Source organism: Mustela lutreola, chromosome 10, assembly GCF_030435805.1.
Source record: "Mustela lutreola isolate mMusLut2 chromosome 10, mMusLut2.pri, whole genome shotgun sequence".
Taxonomy (NCBI): Eukaryota; Metazoa; Chordata; class Mammalia; order Carnivora; family Mustelidae; genus Mustela; species Mustela lutreola.
The window spans coordinates 30458634-30483401 of record NC_081299.1 but is presented as its reverse complement, the minus strand read 5'-3'; the positions used below and the strand labels follow the sequence as shown (position 1 = coordinate 30483401).

At 40.6% G+C, this 24768-nt stretch overlaps 1 protein-coding gene across 2 annotated transcripts in view; it reads left to right on the top strand.

Annotated features, from left to right (window-relative positions):
• TRIT1 (tRNA isopentenyltransferase 1) overlaps window positions 1-24768 on the top strand; it is a 48329-nt gene that overhangs the window by 5191 nt on the left and 18370 nt on the right. For both annotated transcript variants that reach the window (XR_009345046.1, XM_059135566.1), the window contains exon 2: window positions 23818-23960. Coding sequence is in view for 1 of the 2 variants with exons in the window: in XM_059135566.1 (XP_058991549.1) it covers window positions 23818-23960 (143 nt within the window). In the remaining variant the exon portion in view is untranslated. The remainder of the gene's footprint in view (window positions 1-23817; window positions 23961-24768) is intronic.

The window sequence follows — 24768 nt, the reverse complement described above, 5'->3', positions numbered from 1 at the left end:
CAGATTTTTTTTATAATATACTTACAGATGCTTGATATCTCACAATAACCTTGTAAGGTAGATACTGTCATTTCACAGGTAAGGAAACAGGCTTTGCAATAAGGTCTTACAGTAAGTAGCAAACCTGGAGTTGAACATCGTTGTTTACTTTCCATGCCTACTGCTTTGTCCACAGGAAACCATCCCCTATAGATGAGGCAGGAGGGAGTTACTTCTTTTTTTTCTCCCCCCTAAATATTTTATTTATTTGACACAGAGAGAGAGAGATAGTGAGAGAGGGAACACAAGTAGGGGGAGTAGGAGAGGGAGAAGCAGGCCCCCAGCCAGGGAAGGAGCCTGATGTGAGGCTTGATCCCAGGATGCTGGCATCATGACCTGAGCTGAAGGCAAGATGCTTAACGACTGAGCCACTGAGGCGCCCTGAGAGTATTTCTTTTTTCTTTTTTTTAAAGATTTTATTTATTTATTTCACAGAGATCACAAGTAGGCAGAGCAGCAGGCAGAGAGAGGGGGAAGCAGGCTCCCTGCAGAGCAGAGAGCCCCATATGGGGCTCGATCCCAGGACCCTAGGATCATGACCCGAGCAGAAGGTAGAGGCTTAACCCACTGAACCACCCAGACGCCCCCCTGAGAGAATTTCTTAACTTGTGTGCCACTCTTCTTTCCCAGGAGTGTGCTACATTTTCATCAGGATTGAAAATGTATTTTAGGGTTCATATTGTGAGTTGTAGTGTGAATTCATGGTGATGTCTGTCTGATGGAGTGTTTGAAGCTTAGTGGTGGCCACATAATGGGCGGCTTAAGGGGATAAAACTTGCTGCAACTAAGAGATATAATTTAATGTCAGTAATTTAATGATACCTGGAGAGAATGTTTACTGAAACTAAAGAGAAACTTGGCCTTGTGGAACTTGGCCTAGATGGAACAGTAAACTTTGTTATACAGCCACACAGACAAAAAAGTAACCAAATGGAAAGTGTGATAATTAGAATGTTCCTCCAAAGTTCCAAGTTGATTTTTTTTTTTAAATTTTATTTATTTGACAGAGAGAGAGATCACAAGCAGGCAGAGAGAGAGAGGAGGAAGCAGGCTCCCTGCCGAGCAGAGAGCCTGATGTGGGACTCGATCCCAGGACCCCTGGATCATGACCTGAGCTGAAGACAGAGGCTTAACCCACTGATTTTTTAAAAAACAAATATTTGCATTTTAATCCTTTTGGAATGATGTCTAGAATTTTGTATTTTGTAAGTGTAATAGTAATTCAAAAAGGATTGCAAGACACTTTTTTTTTTTTTAAGATTTTATTGATTTATTTATTTGACAGAGAGGAGAGAGAGAGAGAGACACTGAAAGAGGGAACACAAACAGGGGGAGTGGGAAAGGGAGAAGCAGGCCTTCCAGTGAGCAAGGAGCCCAACACAGGGCTCTATCCCAGGACCCTGGGATCAGGACCTGAGCCGAAGGCAGATGTTTAACGACTGGGCCACCCAGATGCCCCAAAACACTGTCTTAAAATTATTTTATTTTTTATTTTTGAAAATGAACTTTTTTTTTTTTAAGAATTTATTTATTTGACAGACACAGGTGACAAGTAGGCAAAGAGGCAGGCAGAGAGAGAGGAGGAAGCAGGCCTCCTGCTGAGCAGAGAGCCCAATGCAGGGCTCAATCCCAGGACCCTGGGATCATGACCTGAGCTGAAGGCAGAGGCTTTAACCCACTGAGCCACCCAGGTGCCCCTGTCTTAAAATTTAAATTGTCTTGCACCCCATACTTACTTTGTTATCCCTTTGTTCTACCTTAGCTGTAGGGAGATCCCTTTGTGCTACCTTTACTGTAGGGCCATCCCTATTGGGGCAGTTCCCTTCTAGGGAAAGTGATCATTTTTGTAAACATTGAATAAGTAAGTGCTTTAAGTATTGAGGTAGCTTCTTTGAGGGAAAATGACAGTGGAGTGTTAAGGGTAGTATATCTTAGGATGATAATGTTGTCATGGAGCCTAATGGTGACTTGCTTCTGTAGCCATGTAGCATACGAAGGTCCTGCCTGGCTTTTTGCTTCCCATTCTCATGCACTTAATTTGTTGAGTGGGACATCAGAAACACTCTGAGGAATTACTTGCTTAGGGACTACTGCTGGACTCTGCTTTGGATTTTTGCATGGCAGGTGTGACAAAAGTGAAAAACAGCATTTGTGCTTAATTTCCTGAGTTTTCCAAACCCCAGTTTCATAAATTATAGAAACTAAATATTGTTAATCAGTGCTAAGAGTCTGCTTTTAAGGAAGGACAGGTAATGCAATCCCTGTTTTCCAGGATGGAAAAACTGAGGCCCACAAGATTAAAAGAGCACGCTAGAGATCTCGCTGCAAGATACTGGTACACCTGGGAATTGGATCTAGGTCTTCTGATTCCAGTGTAGTGTCTGATATATTGCAGGAAGATGATACTGAAGGTCTTCTTTTCAGTCTGAGTCTTTTTCTTGGCATGTAAATTCAAGGTACAATACATCGCCTTCAGTCACTGGATGAAACATTGTACTGAGAAACATGAAGGCACTTGCCAAAAGATGTACAATGACTGCCTGGAAATACAGACTGCCAACTATATGCCAAGAGAAAAATAAACAAAGTGTTCTATTTGGGTTTATAGAGAGGAAGTATCTCTAATGCCTTAGTTCTTCAAGTCCTGTGGAGAAGCAGTAGTCATACATAGGAGCACAGTTCCCTTTGTGTTTGTCTAAACCTACAAGAGGAGAAGCAAATGATTTTTGGCAATCTGACTTGTGAGCAGGCTGTGTGTCATCTAATAGAGGCGGAGTTCTGCGTTCTTTTTGTCTGCTTTGGGACATAATTTAGGAGCAGTTTTTTGTTTTTTGTTTTTGTTTTTTAAAACCAAAGGACTATTTGTCTGATAGTGCTCAAGGAAGATCTGGGATGCATGGGGAAGGGCTATGAAAGGAGAGATGGGAGGGTGGATCACAGTGGCTTAGTAGGACATGAAATAAAAGTCACAAAAATCTGTTACCCAGGAGAGATGGGAGCTATCTGGAGGCTATTTGCAGAGAAAGAGGGGGAAGCAGGCTTCCCGCTGAGCAGAGAGCCCGATGTTGGGGTTTGATCCCAGGACCCTGAGATCATGACCTGAGCAGAAGGCAGAGGCTTAACCCACTGAACCACCCAGGCGCCCCCAGAAGCGATCTTTAAAAAAATAAATACCTTAGCCTGACAGGAGGCTAAGAGGGAAATCTCAAAATTTTTGACGCATCTAAAAAATCTGTTATGAGTTTCTAGATCCCTTAGATCACCTCCATTGTGACGGAATTTAGTTTTCCTTTGCCTACAGTATTAAACCTGGGTGGGTTGTTCATATACTGTATATTCACTTTTTTGCAGCTATGGGAAGAACTCTGGAATCAAACATCCTATGTTATATAAGGAAAGAGAAGTTGCCACTGGCCAAATGAGAAACCATAGGCGAGCATAGATAGGACTTGTAGGTTCCGATTAGTGAGGATGAAATGCTGCCCTGATGTTTCCGTGCTTGGGGCAAGGTGTTGAAACTGCTCTTCTTCAAAAGGAGTATATATTCGAGACATGCAAGTTATTTGGGGTAAATAGGAATTCACCTTTGTGATTTGTATGTGGCTTACCTAAGTTGTTTTTGGTTTCTTGTGTAGTTTGAATTCTTCAGATAAATTTGAATCAGACTGTGGTCCTGTTTGCCTCCTTGCTTACCTTTGGGGTTCTGGTTCTGAGCTAGAGCTTCACCACTGCTATTTCCTCATTGTGGGATCTAGAGTTCCAGGTCTTACCATGAAAATCATCATCATCATCACAACATAGTAGACAATTATAGTGTATATGCCAGGTACTGTTCTAAAAGTTTTGACGTGGGGCGCCTGGGTGGCTCAGTGGGTTAAGCCGCTGCCTTCGGCTCAGGTCATGATCTCAGGGTCCTGGGATCGAGTCCCGCATCAGGCTCTCTGCTCAGCAGGGAGCCTGCTTCCTTCTCTCTCTCTGCCTGCCTCTCAGTGTACTTGTGATTTCTCTCTGTCAAATAAATAAATAAAATCTTAATAAATAAAAAAATAAATAAAAGTTTTGACGTATATTACCTAATTTAATCTCCTCACCACAGCCTTGTGAGGTAGGCACTATTATTATCTCAGCCCTACAGAAAATTACTTTCTTGAGCCCTCATCTCTGCTTTTCTATGTTTTTTCCTCCACCTCTTTATATTTGTCCATCCTGTATCCCGTTCTTCTTCTTTCTTTTTTTTTTTTTTTAAGCTTTTATCCATTTACTTGAGAGAGAGCTTGTGAGTGAGAGAGCACAAGCAGAGGGAGAGGAAGAAGCAGACTTCCCACTGAGCAGGGAGCCCGACGTGGGTCTTGATCTCAGGACCCTGAGATCATGACCTGAGCCAAAGGCAGCCGCCTAACCTACTGAGCCACCCAGGTGCCCCCGCATCCCGTTCTTTTCCTCTGTGTCCTCTGTATCACTGTATACATTTTATCAGGTAGAGGAGAAAGACTTCCCTGACAAAAGAACAGCATGAGTAAAGCATGTGTGTTTTCGAGTGACGAGCAATTATCTGGCATAAAGGATGCTTGAGGGACAGTAGTTGATGATGAAACTAAAAATATAAGACCCGTTGAACAAATTGTAGAGGCCCTTGAAAGGAATGCCAGCAGGTATGGGGTTTTAGACATGGAAGTGACAGTAAGTCTGTTTCATTGGGTAATTCTGATGGCGAAGTGAAGAGTGGGTTAGAGAGGGATAACAAGCTAAGAATTTGGTTACATGAGCCTGGATGAGAGGGGCTGGCGTTGGACTGTGGCTAGGGAGAAGAGGTAACCATTTTGGCATTTTGGAGGCAGAATCTAGGATTTTGGTTATTAAACTGGAAGTATGAGAAAAAATGATAGAGAACAAAGCCTTTTAGATTTTGAAGAAAGAGACATGCTTCTTGAAAAAATCCGGATTAACACAGAAAAGTACAAAGGATATATCACCATAGTCTTAGCATCCAGAGGTAACCTTAACCATGATTTTGACTGCTCTTAAGTACCTCACATAAGTGGAATCAAAAATATTTCTTTTGTGACTGGCTTATTTCACTTAGCATAGGGTCCTCAAGGTTCATCCAATTTTATATAAATTGACTCATACATTTCATATTCTTTTTTTTTTTTTAAGATTTTATTTATTTATTTGACAGAGGTCACAAGTAGGCAGAGAGGCAGGCAGAGAGAGAGGGGGAAGCAGGCTCCCCGTGGAGCAGAGAGCCCGATGCGGGATTCGATCCCAGGACCCCGGGATCATGACCTGAGCTGAAGGCAGAGGCTTTAACCCACTGAGCCACCCAGGCGCCCCATACATTTCATATTCTGTATCTTGCTTGCCTCTCCCCCGCTTAACAATATGTTATGGATATTTTTATGTTTTTATGTTGGTTTTATGTATGTTATCTTTTTAATTTTTTTTTAAAAGATTTTATTTATTTATTTGACAGACAGAGATCACCAGTAGGCAGAGGCAGGCAGAGAGAGAGAGAGGGGGAAGCAAGCTCCCCGCTGAGCAGAGAGCCTGATGTGGGTCTTGATCCCAGGATCCTGGGATCATGACCTGAGCAGAAGGCAGAGGCTTTAACTCACTGAACCACCCAGGTGCCCCTATGTATGTTACCTTTTTATTTTTTATTTTTTTAAAGATTTTATTTATATTTGACAGAGAGATCACAAGTAGGCAGAGAGGCAGGCAGAGAGGGGGAAGCAGGCTCCCTGCTGAGCAGAGGGCCTGATATGGGACTTGATCCCAGGACCCTGAGATCATGACCTGAGCTGAAGGCAGAGGCTTAACCCACTGAGCCACCCAGGCAGCCCTCTTTATGTGTTAATGTAACTGTATATCAGTGGTCTCAACCTGGGGTCATTTTGCCCCCTAAGGGCACATTTGCAATTTCTGGAGACATTTTTGGTTGTAACAACTGGGGAGGTAGGTTCCTGACATCTAATGGGTAGAGATCAGGAGTGCTGCTTAAGATCCTACTATGCATAAAACAGCTCCTCACAACAAAGAATTATTTGGCCCAAAATAGCAATATATTATACTGAAGTTAAACTCTGTTCTACATTGTCATTGTTGTTTGTTAAATTTTGAAGTAATTATAGATTTACATAAGAGTTTCAAAGATAGCAGAGAGTTCTTGTATACCCTTTATCCAACTTCTCCTAAAATTAGCATCATATATCATCTTGGTACATCTGCCAAAATTAAGAAATTGACATAGATATAATACTTTCAACTGTAGACTTTATTTGGATTTCACCAGTTTTTCTACTAATATCTTCTGTTTTCGGGATCCTATCTAGGGTCCCATGTTGCCTTTGGTCATCGTGTCTCTTTTGACTCCTCCAGTCTGTAGCAGTTTCTCAGGTGTTTCCAGTCTCTGACTTCTGAAGGGTACTACTGGTCAGCTTTTCTGTAGACGGTTTCTCAATTTGGGTTTGTCTGATAGTTTCTTATGATTACACTAGCATTACAGATTTTGGGAAAGCAAACCACAGAGGTGAAGTACCCTTCTCATTACATCATATCAGGGCATGATGGCAATATGACTTATTTCTGGTGATGTTAACCTTGATCATTTAGTTTGGGATGTGTCTGCCAGATTTCGCCACTGTGAAGTCCCTTTCTGTTCTCTGTTAGAAATGAGTTGCTGGGGCACCAGGGTACCTCACTTGTTAAGTGTCTGCCTTCGGCTCAAGTCATGATCCCAGGACAGCCCTGCATTGGGCTCCCTGCTCAGTGGGAAGCCTGCTTCTCCCACTCCCACTCCCCCTGCTTCTGCCTTTTTTGCTGTGTCTCTCTGTCAAAAAAATAAAATCTTAAAAAAAAAGAAAGAAAGAAAGAAAGGAAGGAAGAAAGGAAGGAAGGAAGAAAGAAAGAAAGAAAGGAAGAAAGAAGGTGCTAAGTTTAGCCCACACTGAAGGGGAGAGGATTTAAGCTAGGAAACATGTATGTACACTATTCCATGTGTACACAAATCTCTATGTTTATGTCAGTATCTGCATATAGATGAAAATAAACATGGGTTTATACCAGTATCTCTGACTCTACTGTGCACCACAAGGTTCATTCTAGTGATTCTAGTGTTTCTTTCCTTGCCCATTTGTGACTTCTTTCTCAGAGAGTAAGAAATTTGGTTCTCATTGTCTATAATGTGTTTACCAATTTGTGCAACCTGTATAGTAGTTTGCAGTAGTTACTTAGGTGAGAAACAAACTTCCCAATTAGGTATAATGTTTGTGTGTAGTTCTTTTTGCTCATTTTAGCCTTATAGTATCCAGTCATAAGAACGTTTTACACAGTTACTTAGGTAAGCTCCTTTTCTCCCTTCCACTGCCCTTCAGTGAAGTCATGCTATACATTTGTAATACAAGTAGATTTATTTGTTGCAGTCTGTATTCTGTCCTGGGATCCCCAGACATTCTGGTTGTTTTTTTTTTTTAAAGAATTGCCTACAGTAAAGTGCATTCTTTGTTGAGTACAGTTTTATGTTTTTTTTTTTTTTTTAAGTTTTTATTTATTTGACAGAGACATAGTGAGAGAGGGAACACAAGCCGGGGGAGTGGGAGAGAGAGAAGCAGGCTTCCTGCCAAGGAGTGAGCCAGATGCTGGGCTTGATCCCAGGACCCTGGGATCCTGACCTGAGCCGAAGGCAGATGCTTAACGACTGAGCTACCCAGGTGCCCCAGTTTTATGGGTTTTGATAAATACAGTCAGGTACCCACCTTTACAGTACCATATTGAACAGTTCCATCACTCTAAAAATTGCCTTGCGTGGCCTCTGTAGTCAGCTCTTCCACCTCTCCGACTTTCAACCACCACTGATTTGTTTTCTATCACCATGCTTTTGCCTTTTCCAGTGTACGTGGAGTCATACAATATGCAGCCCTTTGGGGTCCGACTTTTTCACTTAGCAGAGTATATTTTATTATTTATTTTTATTTATTATTTTTAAATCTTTCATTTATTTATTTGTCATAGAGAGCTCAAGCAAGGGGAGCCACGGGCAGAAGGAAAGGGAGAAGCAGGCTCCCTGCTGCGCAAGGAGCCTGATGCAGGACTCTATCCCAGGACCCTGGGATCATGACCTGAGCCAAAGGCAGATGCCCAGCCAACAACAGACACCTAGGCGCCCCGCAAAGTACATTTTAAATTCTCCCATGTTGTTGCATGAGTCCATTATGCTTTATTGCTGAGTGTCATTCCATTGTACGGATGTGCCTACCTTAGTATGTCCATTCACTTATGAGAGGACATCAAGTTGTTAGCACTTCCTTTGTGCTGTTACAGACATCTGCTGATGGTTTAACTTTAAAAACTAAAGTTTTGGGGCACCTGGGTGGCTCAGTGGTTAAAGCCTCTGCCTTTGGCTCAGGTCATGATCTCAGGGTCCTGGGATTGAGCCTCACATCAGGCTCCTTGCTCGGCAGGGAGCTTACTTACCCCTCTCTCTCTGCCTGCCTCTCTGCCTACTTGTGATCTTTGTCTGTCAAATAAATAAATAAAATCTTTTAAAAAATAAAATAAAAACTGAAGTTTTTTCTAGAATGGCTGTGCCATTTTGCTTTTTGACCGGCAGTGAATGAGAATTTCTGTTCTTCTGTATTCTCTCCAGGATTTTTTTTTTTTTTTTTTTTTTTTTTAATTTTAGCAATTCTAATAGGTGTGTACTGGTATCTCTTGGTGGTCAATTTACATTTCCCTAAAGGCTAATGATGTTGAGCATCTTTTCATATGCTTATTTGCCATCTGTGTATCTTTGAAGTGTTTGTCAGATCTTTGGGGGGTGTGTTTGTCTTACTGACTTTTAAGAGTTCTTTGTATATCCTGGGTACATATCCTTTATCAGATATGTTATTTGCAAATATTTTCTCCTGCTTTGTGGCTTATTTTTTCATTTTCTTCAGTGTCTTTCACAGAACAAAAGTTTTAAAATTTTCACGAAGTCCAATTTCTCTTGTTTCTTTTTAAATGGATCGTGTCTTTGATTTCCTATCCTAAAATTGCCAAACCCAAGGTCACACAGATTTTCTCACCATTTTTTAAAAAGTTTTATTTAAAAAAGAAAAGTTCTGTGGTTTTGTATTTTACATTTAAGTCTATGAGCTATTTTGAATAAATTTTTGTATAAGGGTTGAGATATTATGAATGTTCAGTTGTACCAGCACTGTTTTTGAAAGACTATCCTTTCTCCATTAAATTGCCTTTGTACTTTTGTCAAAAATCAGTTTATATTTGTGCAGGTCTATTGCTGGGCTGCATTCTTTTCCATTGATCTGTGTGTCTTTTTTTTTTTTTTGCCAATATTGCTTTGTCTTGGTTACTGTGGCTTTGTATTAAATCTTGAAATTGGATAGTGTAAGCTCTCCAACTTTCTACTTCTCTGTTTTTAATCTCTGTGTATTCTATTTTATAGGTGTATTGCTATGAGCTAGGTTTCTACTGAAGGACATTTGGAGGGTTGTTTTTTGCTATAATAAATGATGCGGAGATGAACATCTTCATACGTATATCTTTTTGGACTGTGTGATTCTCTCTTCAGGATAAATTCCTAGAATAGGAATACTGGATGAGAAGATGTACACATTACCTTCTCCCCCCTTCCAATTTTCTAAGATTATTAGAGGTTACTTACATTATTTTTCTTATTGAGGTGAAATTCACATAACATCAGCCATTTTATTTTTTTTTTAACTTTTTTTTTTTTTTTAAAGATTTTATTTATTTGACAGACAGAAATCACAAGTATGCAGAAAGGCAGGCAGAGAGAGAGGAGGAAGCAGGCTCCCCACTGAGCAGAGAGCCCGGTGTGCGTCTTGATCCCAGGACCCTGGGATCATGACCTATGCCGAAGGCAGAGGATTTAACCCACTGAGCCACCCAGGTTCCCCAATATCAGCCATTTTATTGTATTTTTTTTTAAAGATTTTATTTATTTATTTGACAGAAATCACAAGTAGATGGAGAGGCAGGCAGAGAGAGAGAGAGAGGGAAGCAGGCTCCCCACTGAGCAGAAAGCCCCATGCGGGACTCGATCCCAGGACCCTGAGATCAGCGGCCCAACCCACTGAGCCACCCAGGCGCCCTTATTGTATTTTTTTAAAGGTTTTATTTATTTATTTGTCAGACAGCAACCACAGGTAGGTAGAGAGGCAGGCAGAGAGAGAGAGAGGAGGAAGCAGGCTCCCCGCTGAGCAGAGAACCTGATGCAGGGCTCCATCCCAGGACCCTGAGATCATGACCTGAGCTGAAGACAGAGGCTTAACCCACTGAGCCACCCAGGCGCCCTGTGTTTTTCTTTTTGAATGTCATGCTCATACCTGTGTGTGTCCATGTCTATATAGTGGTTTTCATTTTTGTGTTTATTGATTTGTAAGAGGATTTGTGTATTGTTAAGTGTTTTATTTTTTTAAGATTTTATTTATTCATTTGACAGAAATCACAAGTAGTCAGAGAGGCAGGCAGAGAGAGAGAGAGGAGGAAGCAGGCTCCCCGCTGAGCAGAGATCCGGATGCGGGGCTCGATCCCAGGATCCTGGGATCATAACCTGAGCTGAAGGCAGAGGCTTCAACCCGCTGAGCCACCCAGGTGCCCCTGTATTGTTAAGTTTTAATCTTTTGTGCAGACTCCTGTGTTGGAAGTATTTTTTCAACTGGTCATATTTGTCTTTTGTATGATTTTTTTGGTCATAAATGTTTTGTTTTGTTATTTTTTTAAGGATTTTATTTATTTATTTATCAGAGGGAGGTGGGGGAAGCAAAAGCAGGGGGAGAGGCAGCCATTAGGGAGGAGCAGACTCCCAGCTGGGCAAGGACCCCCATGCAGAACTCTATCCCAGCACCCTGGGGTCATGACCTGAGCTGAAGGCAGATGCTTTACCAATGGAGCCACCCAGATGTCTCGTCATAAATGTTTTAAATTTGTATGTTCTTGTACATTTTTTTAAAAGTACAAGTTGGTTTTAACATTCTTTTAGAAATAGAATGTTATAGGGGTGCCTGGCTGGCTCAGTAGAGAGTGTGACTTTTTTTTTTTTTTTTTTTAAATATTATTTATTTATTTATTTGAGAGAGAGACAGTGAGAGAGATCATGAGCGAGGAGAAGGTCAGAGAGAGAAGCAGACTCCCGGTGGAGCTGGGAGCCCGATGCGGGACTCGATCCCGGGACTCCAGGATCATGACCTGAGCCGAAGGCAGTCGTCCAACCAACTGAGCCACCCAGGCGCCCCCAAGAGTGTGACTTTTGATCTTGAGGTTGTGAATTCAAGCCCCATGTTGGGCATAGAGCTTGTTTTTAAAAAGTGAGAATGTTGTAATAGATTTATAATTTGTTGAACCGTTGGAACTTACAGATGTGGCTAAAAAATATTATTGATGTTCTAGTGTGAATGAAGGTATATCCAAGAAGTCCTTGCCTTCACTGTGCCTGTTGCTCTTCCCTTGCGGTCCTCTACACATGATGTAGCAGAGGAAATAAGGGATTCTACATTGTCGGGACTGGTACTCTTGGTTAGCTACCGAGCTATCCAGTCAGTTTCCTACTCTCCTTTTTTGGTTTATATCTTGCTAGTGCCTTGCGTAATTCTTATGGCAGTGGTTCTCGCTCTCAGGTGCACATTGCAGTCACCTGGAGAGCACTAAAAAACATTGGTTCCCAGGCTTATAGTATTCAGTAAAAGCCCGTTGATTAGAATTAGATGATTTGCTTAACTCTTCAGGTGCAGATATTCTTTCCTAATTTACAGCTTCACTCTGTGGTCTTCATTTAGCCTCTTTAGCCTGAGAGGCAGTTTTACTTACTGGGGAGACTGGGTTTTAGGCCTGCACAGCTTTGCCCCAACTCACTCCATAACCTGGGACAAGATACTGCCCTCCCTGGGTTTTAGTTTCCTCTTTGGCTATATTAGGGAGGGGAACTGATTAGATTAAATCAGGGATGGGCAGCCTTTTTCTGTTAAGGTCCAGATAGTAAACATTTTAGGCTTTGTGGGTCATAACAGTATCTGTCACAGGGTCTAAGGCTCCTTTTAGCTCTGGTGTTTTGTGGTTCCCTTCTTTCAAACCCTAGCCAGAGGTCTCACTTAGAACCACCAAGGAAAATCTTGTTTAACCACCAGTTAAATACAGACAATATCAAGTACTTATATAGTGCTTACCACACTTGCCTGCAACCATTTTACATATTTTACCTGTATTAACTCTCATCTTCAGAATAACCCAGTGAGGAGTATAGGTGCTATTATTATTCTCATTTTATAGATTAGGAAACCTGAGGCAAAGAAAAATTAGAAACTTAAATAATCTGCAACATGAAGTTGAGTAGTAGAGCCAGAATTTGAACCTAGGCATTCTGGCTCGATTTTACTCTACTCTCTCTCTCTAACTTAGACCTAGACCTCCAGATAATATATACTCTATCATAGGGATCTTGAAAGAAAATATCACTGAAACCCTCAAAAAATGGGCCAATCTTGAGGCTGTAAAAAAAAGTGACCACAGAGAGGAACTTTATTAATTTTATTTTCTCAAAAGACCCCTTTTGTTTCTGTCCCAGCATTATAGTCACATGGCATTGTCTTTGTGTATATTTTTAGCTTTCTATCACATTTACTCTTTAACAGTGAAGGGGTTCAGTGTATGAAAGCAGGCTTCTCCTCAGTTTCTGGAATTTAATTTCACCTTAGTAAGAATTCATTACTTCAAGCAAACAAACAGACCAGAGTCAAATGGGGATAAAAATTCTACTGGTAAGAGGCAGCAGAAACAGCTTGTGTTATATATAGGCAGAGCCTCAAGGCTTTAGTTGTCTCTGCTCCCAGTCAGTTATATGTCCAGGGAAGCTTTCTGAGCCTCCATATTCTCAAGTATAAAATTTTAAGTGATTGGACTGGGCCCATGATCTCTGAATTTCCTTATATCCATTCTTCACCAGGGTTTGCAGGTAGACCTCCAAGCGGCCACAGCAGACGCTCTTCGTTGCAGAGTTTCTCATGCTTTAATTTAAAAGTACGTGCCAGTTTTGCATTCTCCGCCCTGATCTATGTTTATTTAGATGTAAAAATGTTTCAGGTTCTTTTTACCATTTAGTTAGATTGGTGCCCTTGAAGAATGCATAGTAAGTATACTATGCATGCACCTCTCAGTTTGAGAAGCATGACCTTCTATTAAGATTCTAGTCCCCTTTCCTTTTTTTTCTTTTTTCCATTTAGGTTTTATTTTTAAGTAATTTCTATGCCATTCGTGGGGCTTGAACTTATAACCCTGAATTCAAGAGTTGCATGCTTCACCAACTGAGCCAGCCAGGCACCCCCCCCCCCCCCCCCGCAACCCCTTTTCTTTTAAATGGGGATAACAATTGGAAGAGTAAAAGTCATGATCTGGACTATAATTTCCAAACCACTCCTCTCACCAGGCTGACTGAACATATTAGTACAGGTTCTCCTGCTTTCTGAGCATCTTAATCTGCCTGATTTAGTCAGCATGTCTGCAGTTGAACTTCGGCCAAATAAAGGTAAAAGGAGTAGTTGCCTGCCATGATGTTCCTGCAGCTAGTTCATTCTTTCTTAATAAAGTGTTACATTTTTAAAAAGTCATCCTTTTATTAAGAAAGAAAAGTTAAGCAAGAGATTGACTTTTTTCCTACTTTTCCACATCTATTCAGTTGAATAACAAATTCAAATTCAAATTCCTTCAATTGAGAAGCAAAATCATCTTTCTGGTGAGTGCCAACATCCTTTAAAAAAATAAATTTTCGGGTGCCTGGGTGGCTCAGTGGGTTAAAGCCTCTGCCTTCAGCTCAGGTCATGATCCCAGCGTTCTGGGATCGAGCCCCACATTGGGCTCTCTGCTCTGCAGGGAGCCTGCTTCCTCCCCTCTCTCTCTGCCTGCCTCTCTGCCTACTTGTGATCTCTTGTCTGTCAAATAAATAAATAAAATCTTTAAAAAAAAGTAAAAAATAAATTTTCCTTTTACCATTCTATGCCAAGATTCTTTTTTCTTAAATTTGGGCTCTTAGAATTAAAGGGGGTGTTAGAAATGAGGAGCTTGAGGTTCCAGGAAAGAAAGCTGATATCCCAAAGTCACAGAGCTGATTTGTATAGAACGGAGATTAGGAACATGCTGGGAAAAGAACAATAAGAAGTCAGAAGACATGGGGTGCCTGGGTGGCTCAGTGGGTTAAGCCGCTGCCTTCAGCTCAGGTCATGATCTCAGGGTGCTGGGATTGAGCCCCACATCGGGCTCTCTGCTCAGCAGGGAGCCTGCTTCCTCCTCTCTCTCTGCCTGCCTCTCTGCTCTGCCTACTTGTGATCTCTCTCTGTCAAATAAATAAATAAAATCTTAAAAAAAAAAAAAAAGTCAGAAGACATGGATTAAAAGTTTGCCTCTGCCACTAACTTGCTCTGTGGCTTTGGGAAGGTTACATAACGTGTCTAAATTTTTCATTTCCTCATTGGTAAAATAGAGACCAACGTAACATAGGATGTGAAATTTTTAACATAGGATTTAGCACTCTGCCTCAGGCATGGCATATTTATTGAGTATACTCCATGTATCATTAGGTACCATGTTAGGTGTTGGGCCTAGGGATAAAATACCCAGTTTCTTCCCTTGGAACTTGTAGTCTAATGGAGATAGAACTTACTGTCCCTGACTTTAAAATACTTCTGTGATACAGGTAAAGGCAACGTACTGGGGGGGCAGAGAGGACAAGCACACAAGCAGTAGGAATGAGAAGTGATCTCAAAGCAGGCTTTCATCAGGAGGTGGATGCTAGAGTTTGGGGATAGATAAGATCAGATTTTCATTTTAGAAAGCTCCCCAGCTGCAGTGTGGGCATAAATTGGGGGGTTATAGCAAAGGTGGGAAGATCAACAAGGAAGCTGATGGAATGGACAGTCTAGTAGGGGAAATCACGAAGCCTTCAGATGGTGTAATGGCAGTGAAGTAACGAGGAAGTGGTGATGGTGAGCTTTGAGATCATTTTAGGAACAAGTATGGACAAAAGTTGAAGGATTGAAAATGTGGGGAGAGATTGGGATACAGAGATATAGGATCACTTCAAGGTTTTTGGTTTGATTATCTCGTGGTTACTCAAATACACCTGGGAAGATCAGGAGTTCAGTTTTGGACATAGGGAGTTACAGGTGTCTGGAGTGCTGCTGCTGCTGCTGCGGATGATAGCTAACATTCATTGACTGCTTCCTATAGGGTAGGCCCCAGTCCATATTCTTCACATGGATTAATTATTTAATTTTCATCATAACCCTTTGAGGTTAGGTTTAAAATGAGCCTCACTTTATAAATAAAGTCTGAGGCACAGAGAAATTCATTAACTTGCCCACGGTTACATAGCTAATAAGTAGTGGAGCCAGGACTTAAATTGAGGCAACATGGCTCATGTTTTTACTGTTAACAGCTTCACTATATTAAATGCCTCTCAACGATGATGAAAATGTCCACTAGACAGTTGAAAATAAAGGTCTGGCATCAAGAGAGAACGAGATTGTAGATAAGGATTTTGGGCGTTAGCACAAAAATGTTATAGAAACCATGATTGTCTGACAGTTCAGAGTTTAGAAATAGCAGGCAGACACCATAGGGTTGGACATTTCTCATTATTGTTACCATGACAGATATTGCTAATACATCAGTGGTTGGCTTTAGTAGGGAAACTGAGGAAGGGCCAGTGAGATAGGGAGAAAAACTGGAGAGATTGCTGCCATTGAAATTCCAAAGGAGAATGATTTAAAAGAGAGTGGAGTGGTATCAGATTGTTGTTTTTTCCATTAAACGTGTTTTCAAAGCTTAGTAGAGGAGTGTTAATATTTGACAGTCGGGGTTCATTAGTGATCTCAGGGAGTGAGATATCCATGGAACAGAGGGGAGCAGCTAGCAGAGAAGATAGGTAATTGTTTTGATTCATAATCTGTGATTCTGGTTTTCAAAGCAGATGTAATCTATAGAGGCAAGGAAGTGATTGAAGAACTTCAGGATCTAATTTGGATTGGGAAGGAAATGAAGTCAAAAGGGGGAAGGAAAGAAAAACAAATGGGGGTGGGGTGGGCAGCTTTTCCTCATGCTTGTGGACAGCAGTGTTGGGCACTGTAGCCAACCTGCATTCAGACACAGCTCCATGATCTGCCCAGTGCTCAGGATTTTGCTGATTAACAAACCCAGTAGGACCACCCTACAGCATGACAACCATAAAGGGATGGAGCCTTACGTGAGTGATCTTTAGTTGTACGCTTAAAGATTTGGGGGAGTTTCTCCAAGGTAGAATTTCTTTGGATCAGTGTTTCTAAACCTCAGGACTGTTGACATTCTTTGGCTGGATAATTTTTTGTTGTGTGTGTGTCTGGTGGGGGGTGTTCTTGCATTGTAGGATGTTTAGCATCATCCCTGACCTCTGCCCACTAGATACCAGCCACACCTCCACCCCTGCAGTTGTGACAGCCAAAAATGTTTCTTGACTTTGCCAAATGTCCCTTGGTGGACAATTTACTTCTGGTTGATAACACAGCTCTAGATTCTGCAAGTTTTCCTCTAGGTCTCTGTTGTAAATTTTACTCACTTTGATTAGTGCCTCTGGGCACTTTAGCACCTTGATTTGGCGAGTCCGGGTTATTTCAGTTTTGTGGCCTTTTTCCAGAACATTTCACTCTGGAAATAAACTCTCAATAGAGGTGAGACAGAAGCATATTTCCTTCTAGTACCCAGTTAAATACCTAGAACGTTAAATGCTTAGTGGTTATGAGATTTAAAGAAGATGATTACACTCAAACTTTATTATCTCTCAAACTTTGATATCATTTGTCTCTTTATAGTAGTTATTTGTATCTGTGTCTCTTGCTAGCCTGGACTCCTAGAGGACAGGGACCCTTTTTTTTTTTTTTTTTTTTTTTTTTTTTTTTTTTTTTTTTTAAAGATTTTATTTATTTATTTGACAGAGAGAGATCACAAGGAGGCAGAGAGGCAGGCAGAGAGAGAGGAGGAAGCAGGCTCCCTGCTGAGCAGAGAGCCCGATGCGGGACTCGATCCCAGGACCCTGAGATCACGACCCGAGCTGAAGGCAGCGGCTCAACCCACTGAGCCACCCAGGCGCCCAAGACCCTTTTTTAATCTTCTTTGAATGCCTAACATCTTGCAGAATATCTGGCACATAATAGGCTACACTCTCAGTAAATGTTTGCTGAAATAAGTCAGTTATGTTGATAACTGGCTAAGTAGGTGAAACCTGTAATTTTTCAGAGTATTTCAGTTATCAGACCTTACAAAGAGGTCAGAGTTCCCTTAGTATTGACAAAAATCAGATTTGTGCAGAGAGAAGCATTTTATCCAGTCATTTCTGTGTACACAGATCACAGGTGTCCTCTGGGAGAATAGGAAATGGAACAGAGTGACATGCTGGCTTTAGAAGATAAAACAGATCCTTTAAGCTCTTCCTAGCACCCAGGGCTGGCTGACAGATAGGTGGAGTCACACTGAAACTATAATTGAAGCTGGAAAATATAAGGCAATCAGCTACAAACCTGGTAGGGTATTGTTTTCTGAGCAGGTAATAAGATAAGCCCAGTTGTGGGATTTATGATGTGAATACCTGTATGGGCCAAATGTGACATTTACAAAATTGATTGGTTTCTGCATTTGTTTAGATATTTATCCTTAGTGCAAATGTGTAGAATCTGTTGTGTTTTTGCTTTTTGTCTGGGTGGTATGATTTTAATTGATAAATAATGTATGTCATAAAATGCATAATTCATGGAGCTTCTGGCAAGCTCAGTTGGTGGAGTGTGCAGCTCTTGTTCTTGGGGATATAGGTTCAAACCCCATGTTGGGTGTAGAGATTCCTTAAAAATAAAAGCTAAAATAATGAATAGTTTGTAACTGTATAGTTCAGTAAGTTATCCAAAAAGTGAGGGTGCCTGAGTGGCTCAGTTGGTTAAGTGACTGCCTTCAGCTCAGGTCATGATCCTGGAGTCCCGGGATTGAGTCCCACATTGGGCTTCCTGCTTGGCAGGGAGTCTGCTTCTCCCTCTGATCCTCCCTCTTCTCATGCTCTCTCTCTCATTCTCTCTCTCAAATAAATAAATAAAATCTTAAAAAAAAAAAAAGAAAGTGAAAATACCTGTGTAATCAAAACTCAGTTCAAGAAATTGAACATTACCAGTCCTCTCAATGATTTTTTTAAAAAAATATTTTATTTATTTATTTGACAGACAGATATCACAAGTAGGCAGAGAGGCAGGCAGAGAGAGAAGTAGGCTCCCTGCTGGGCAGAGAGTCTGATGTGGGGCTCGATCTCAGGACCCTGGGATCATGACCTGAGCCGAAGGCAGAGGCTTTAACCCACTGAGCCACCCAGGTGCCCCTCTCAATGATTTTAAAAGTTATGATGTGATCCAGCAATTCCATTTCTGAGTATATACTAAAAAGAATTGAAAAATTCAGGGGGGTGCCTTGGTGGTTCAATCCATTGAGTGTCTGCCTTTGGCTCAGGTCATGATCCCAGCAACCTGGAATCAAGTTCCGAATTGGGCTCCCTGCTCAGGCGGGTAGTCTGCTTCTCCCTCTCCCTTTCCTGCTCCCCCTGCTCATGTACTCTTTGTCTCTCAAATAAACAAATAAAACCTCTTAAAAATTTTAAAAAGAAAAAGAATTGAAAAATTCAACAAATTTTTGAAAATTTCATTTCATTGCTAATATTCACTGGTTTCTTATTATACCAAAAAATCTGTCTTCCAAGTCTTTTGTTATGGTAAACTATATGTGGTTAAATATACATGACATAAAATTTACTATTTTACCATACATTATGCACATTTACTGTTCTCCAACGATCATCACCCTCCATCTCCAGAACTTTTTTGGTCTTCCCAAAGTGAAATTCTGTACCTGTTTTATACTTCCCCATTCTTCTCTGCCCCAGCCCCTGGCAAGCACCATTCTACTTTCTGCCTTAGAATTTAACCACTTTAGTTCTGTCATAGAAGTAGAATCCTACAATATTTGTCTTTTTGTTTCTGGGTTATTTCACTTAGTATGATGTCTTCAAGGTTCTTCCATGTTATAGTATGTGTCAGAATTTCCTTCCTTTTTAAGGTTGAATAATTTTCCATTATATATATACAGCACATTTTGTTTATCCATTCATTCATGATGAACATGGATTGCTTCTACCTTTGGCTTCTGTGAATAATGCTGCTATGAACATGGGTACATAAATATCTCTTCAGCTCCCTGCTTTCAGTTCTTTTGGGTTTGTACCCAGAAGTGGAGTACTGGATCATACAGTAATTCTATTTTATTTGTATATATATAAATTATTTATTTATGAGAGACAGAGAGAGAGAGGAAGAGGGAGAAGCAGGCTCCCTGTGAAGCATTCGATCCCAGGACCCCAGGACCATGACCCGAGCTGAAGGCAGATGCTTCAACTGACTGAGCCACCCAGGTGCCCCTATTTTTTATATTTTTATGGGGCTTGAACTCACAACCTTGAGATCAAGAGTCACATGCTCTACAGACTGAGTCAGCCAGGCACCCCACTATTTTTTATGTTTTGATGAATCATTGTACTGTTTTCCATCCATAGCTGCATCATTTTATATTCCCACCAGCAAAGCACAGGGGTTCTAATGTCTCTACATCTGCACCAACATTTATTATTTTCTGTTTTTTGACGGTAGCCATCTTAGTGGGTATGAAGCGCACCCAAATATTTTTAAAGTAACTTTTTGCTAGGGGAAATTTCCAGCATATAAAAAGTTAGAGTGGATGCTAGTCGAACTGCTGTGCATCTCACCTCACTTCAGTAGTTAGGAACACTTGTCTGATCTTATTTCAGTTAGTTTGTTCTCCCTACCCCATTATTGGAACATGGGTCCCAGCCTTCATATACTTTTTTTCCCTATTGTAAAAAGCAGAAAATAAACATAAAATTTTTTTAAAGATTTATTTATTTATTTGAGAGAGAGAGAATGTGAGAGCAAGGGGAGGGGCAGGCAGAAGGAGAGGGAGAGAGAATCCTCAAGCAGACTCCTCACTGAGCCCAGATCCCAACATGAGACTTGATCCCAGGATCCTGAGATCATGACCTGAGCCAAAATCAAGACTTGGTTGCTCGACCAACTGAGCCCCCCAGGTGCCCCTATAACCATAAAATTTTAATGTTATGAATGTTACTGCAAATTTTACTTGCACAGTTGTTCTGCCTTTCATTCAGTGATCATAATCCTTTTTTTTTTTTTTTTCCTAAAGTAATCTCTACACCCAGTATGGGGCTTGAACTCATCATCCCAAAAGAGTCAGGTGCTCATCAATCAGAGAAAGACAATCATCATATGGTTTCACTTATATATGGAATATAAGAAATAGCACAGAGGACCACAGGAGAAGGGACGGAAAACTGAATGGGAAGAAATTAGACAGGGAGACAAACCATGAGAGACTGTTGACTCTGGGAAATTGAGAGTTGTAGAAGGGGAATAGGGTAACTGGGTGATTAGCATTAAGGAGGACACATGATGTGATGAGCACTGAGTGTTATATGCAACTAATGCATCAGTGAACACTACATCAAAACTAATGATGTACTATGTGTTGGCTAAATGAATGGGAAAAAAAAAAAGTGTTGGATGCTCTACCGATTGAGCCAGCCAGTGATCATAATTCCTGTGTCAGGGGCACCTGGGTGGCTCAGTGGGTTGGAGCCTCTGCCTTCGGCTCAGGTCATGATCCCAGGGTTCTGGGATCGAGCCCCGCATTGGGCTGTCTGCTCCGCAGAGAGCCTGCTTCCTCCTCTCTCTCTCTCTCTGCCTGCCTCTCTGCCTACTTGTGATCTCTGTCTGTCAAATAAATAAATAAATAAAATCTTTAAAAAAAAAAAATTCCTGTGTCATTATTAACAAATTTCTTTGCAGCATCATTCTTGCTCTAATGCAATGCAGATATAGATGTACTTTACATATGCCCTTCATCTACCCTTCCCTTCTTGCTTGTTAAAAATTTATTCATGGAGGACGCCTGGGTGGCTCAGTCGTTAAGCATCTGTCTTTGGCTCAGATCATGATCACAGGGTCCTGGGATCGAATCTGCTTCAGGCTCCTTGCTCAGTGTGGAGCCTGCTTCTCCTTCTGCCTGTGCTGCCTGCTGCTCCCCGTTTGTACGCGCGCGCTCTCTCTCTCTGACAAATAAATAAATAAAATCTTTTGAAAAATTTATTCATGGGTAAAATGAAAAAATACACAGTAGCTGTGATCACAAGTTGCAGTCATTTGTAAGCTCAACTATAACAGCACATCAGTAGCTATTGAAAGAAGTCATATTAGAATGGAAGACTGAAACAACATTATTATAGACATAACCTTGGATCGGTTCTAATTTCTTTTAAAAAATATTTTTATTCGTGTGTACCTCAGTATAGTGTATACCTCAAAGTTAAGGACTCCTTTTTTTTTTTTTTAACATAACTATAAAACCATATGATACCTAAAAATAATCCTTTTATCATCAGTTATCCACTTAGTATCACCCATATCTTTATGCCCAGTTTCTTTTAATTCAGTGGTATGGGAAATGAAAAGTTGACAAATCACTCAAAGAGGACAATTTATACTGGTAACCAAGATGTAGTACTTTTGTGTGTATTAGTTTTTGTTAACTCTGTGAGCAAGACGTCTAGTTTTAATACTCTTTTCTTCTTGAAACCATTAATTACTTTTCCTTCTTTCTGATATTTGTTGGCATTTGTATATACCATAAACAGTACAGTAGGCCACTTCCTTTAATAAATAAGGTGAGCCTTGTTCTGGGCTTACCTTCTGTTTGATTTATGTTGATGTGATTATTTAAACTTACCATTTTTAGGAGTTTTAGAAGATACACATAAAGGCAGGACTCAGGATGAAATTTTATCTACAAACTTATGTATCTGATAGGATTTACTGGGAGAGATATTTACATTTTGGCTTTTTGGAGGTGGGGAATGGTAACTGGGCATTTTCAACTATGCCTTTTCCTTTTTTTTTAATTTTAAGATTTTACGTATTTATTTGAGAGATCGAAAGAACGAGTGGGATCAGGGTCAGAGACAGAAGCAGACTCCCTCAGGGAGCCCGACATGGTATTCGATCCCGGGACCCTGGGATTGTGACCTGAGTTGAAGGCAGACACTTAACCAACTCAGCCACCTAGGCACCCAAAACATGCAATTATTAACTCCTTTCCTTCCTTTACTTTTCTTAATTTGTGCGGAAGACTGCAATGTACAGTATGTGCTACAGCACTTTATAATGTCAGAAGGACATCTTATTCAAGATGTACAAAAAAGAACACCCTGTGATTTAAGATTCCATCAGTTTTTGGGTGTGAGAATGCAAGTCTGTTGTCAAATGCAGATTAAATGAGTTAAAGGCAGAGCTGGTTCTTTCCCTATGGCTCTTTATATTTCTTCTGTCCACTATTTTACTAATTAACAATTTTCTTTTACTTGAAGATAGCTTATATTCTTGTTGGGTAAATAACCTTGGTCATTAAGAGCATGAAAGCTTCAGAGTGATAATGACATTAAACTTATTTACTATTCTCCTTGCACTGTGATGGTAGTAGAGGTTGTAATACAGGTAGTTACGTAATGATCCTGTATAGTGATGCAGTGTGGTAGGCTAAAACTAAGTGCTTTGCATGTATTAACTCACTTAATCCACACAACAACCCCATGAGATAGATACTGTTATCCTCATTTACTGATGAGGGATTGAGGTAGAGAGAGGTTAGTAACTGACTACTCCATAAGTACAAAGAACTGGGAACTGGCAGAGCTAGGAATTGATCTGAGGCAGCCTGGCGCCAGCGTCCTTCCTCCTAACCATTATACTGTACTGTACTTAATCGACACTCATATAAGTAAAGGGAAATGTGAGATAAAAAATGCTTTTAACATCTTTGTGGGCTCTATGGAACTTATTATTTGTTCATTCAATGCTCCCTGTAGAATCAGTGATTACAGAGAGAACATTTAATCTCAAAGCATTCATCCCTATTTCCAAACTAGTATTTTCAGATCTGTTCTCCATCTGAGACCTTGCATTTAGAAGTACATTTGAACTTTTTAGTTGAATTGGCAGATCAAGAGCTTACAGACAGGATATTGCCTTTGAGTATTTAGACTGCATGTGCTGACCCCCTGAAGCAGTAATTTGGTTAGATCACAATGTTTCCATTACAGTACAGCAGTATTAGGGGTTCTGACTTCAAAGTGTGTATGTGTGTGTTTTATATGTATCTTTGTAAATAGGCCACTTCTCTAAAAATGGAGCCAAGATTCTAAAAATCTCTCAGAGCCATTTAAATCCAAGAAATATCTAAGCATTTGAAGTAGAACTATGAGCAGTGCAAAATGTTACCTTTCTGGAGACTTGTGATAAATAAAATAAATAAAACAATCTGCCCATTTTTAAATCTAAAGAACCTCCAATTAATCTTGCAGAAGTAGTTCTCAGTTGAGCATTGATTTACATACGCTTTTTATCTTGAAGTCTAAGCTAATAGCTACTATTTGATAAGAAAGTCAATGTTCTGTTTTCTTCTGCTTCCTTTGTCTTAGGTTTTTGTGGGTCTGCTGTGCTCTGAACACATAGGGTTAGAACACATCTATCCTGTGGCTTTGGATCAGTCATGTGTTTGGCTGGAGGGCACGTGTGCCTTTTAAGGAGGCAGGTGACTTTCTCATGCTTATTTTCTTTTCCCTAGGTTTATGAAGGCCTAGACATCATCACCAACAAAGTTTCTGCCCAAGAGCAGAGAATGTGCCAGCACCACATGATCAGCTTTGTGGATCCTCTCGTGACAAATTACACAGTTGTGGATTTCAGGAACAAGGCAACTGCTCTGATATCCTTAGGAAAGACAGCAACTGGGTTTGGTGGGTGCAAGGCAGTCCAAGCCAAGAAAGAAGTTTTCGTTTCAGTGACAGTTTCTTCTAAGCCAAGACTTAAGAAGAACCAGTAGGCAGCACCCCCATCAGAACTATATGGATCAAAAGATACAGTACCCTTGTTTCTCAGAGTGTTGTCAGACTGCAGCACCAGCCATCCCTTGGGCGCTTATTAGAAATGCTGAATTTGGGCCTCACTCCAGAACTACTGAATCAGAATCTGCATTTCACAAGAGTCCCAGGTGATTTATATGCATATTAAAATTTGAGAAGCTGTTTTAGTGGAAAGAACACTGAAAGGAACTAGAAGATCTGTGTTCTAATCCCATAACTGCCTCTTTGGACCAGTGAATTTTACTGGGTAGAACATTTACCCAACTCATCTTCAGTTTCCTACTCTTTAAATGGGGATACAAAATCAATTTACAAATATAGTGGAGTTATCGTTAGAATTTAATAGGGATTATTGGGTGGGGGAGGACTGCAAAAAGAAGATTTTTTTTTCTGTGATCAGTGATCTTTGATTGATTGATTGATTGATTGATTAAGTAGATTATACGCCCAGCATGGAGCCCAACACAGGGCTTAAACTCACAACCCTGAAATTAAGACCTGAGCTGAGGTCGAGTTAGACGCTTAAACAGCTGAGCCACCCAGGTGGCCCTTGTTATTTATTTTTTTAAAATTTAATTCCAGTATAGCTAACATATAGTGTTCTATTAGTTTCAACACCAGTATATTTTGGAAGAAAGAATAATATAAGGGGG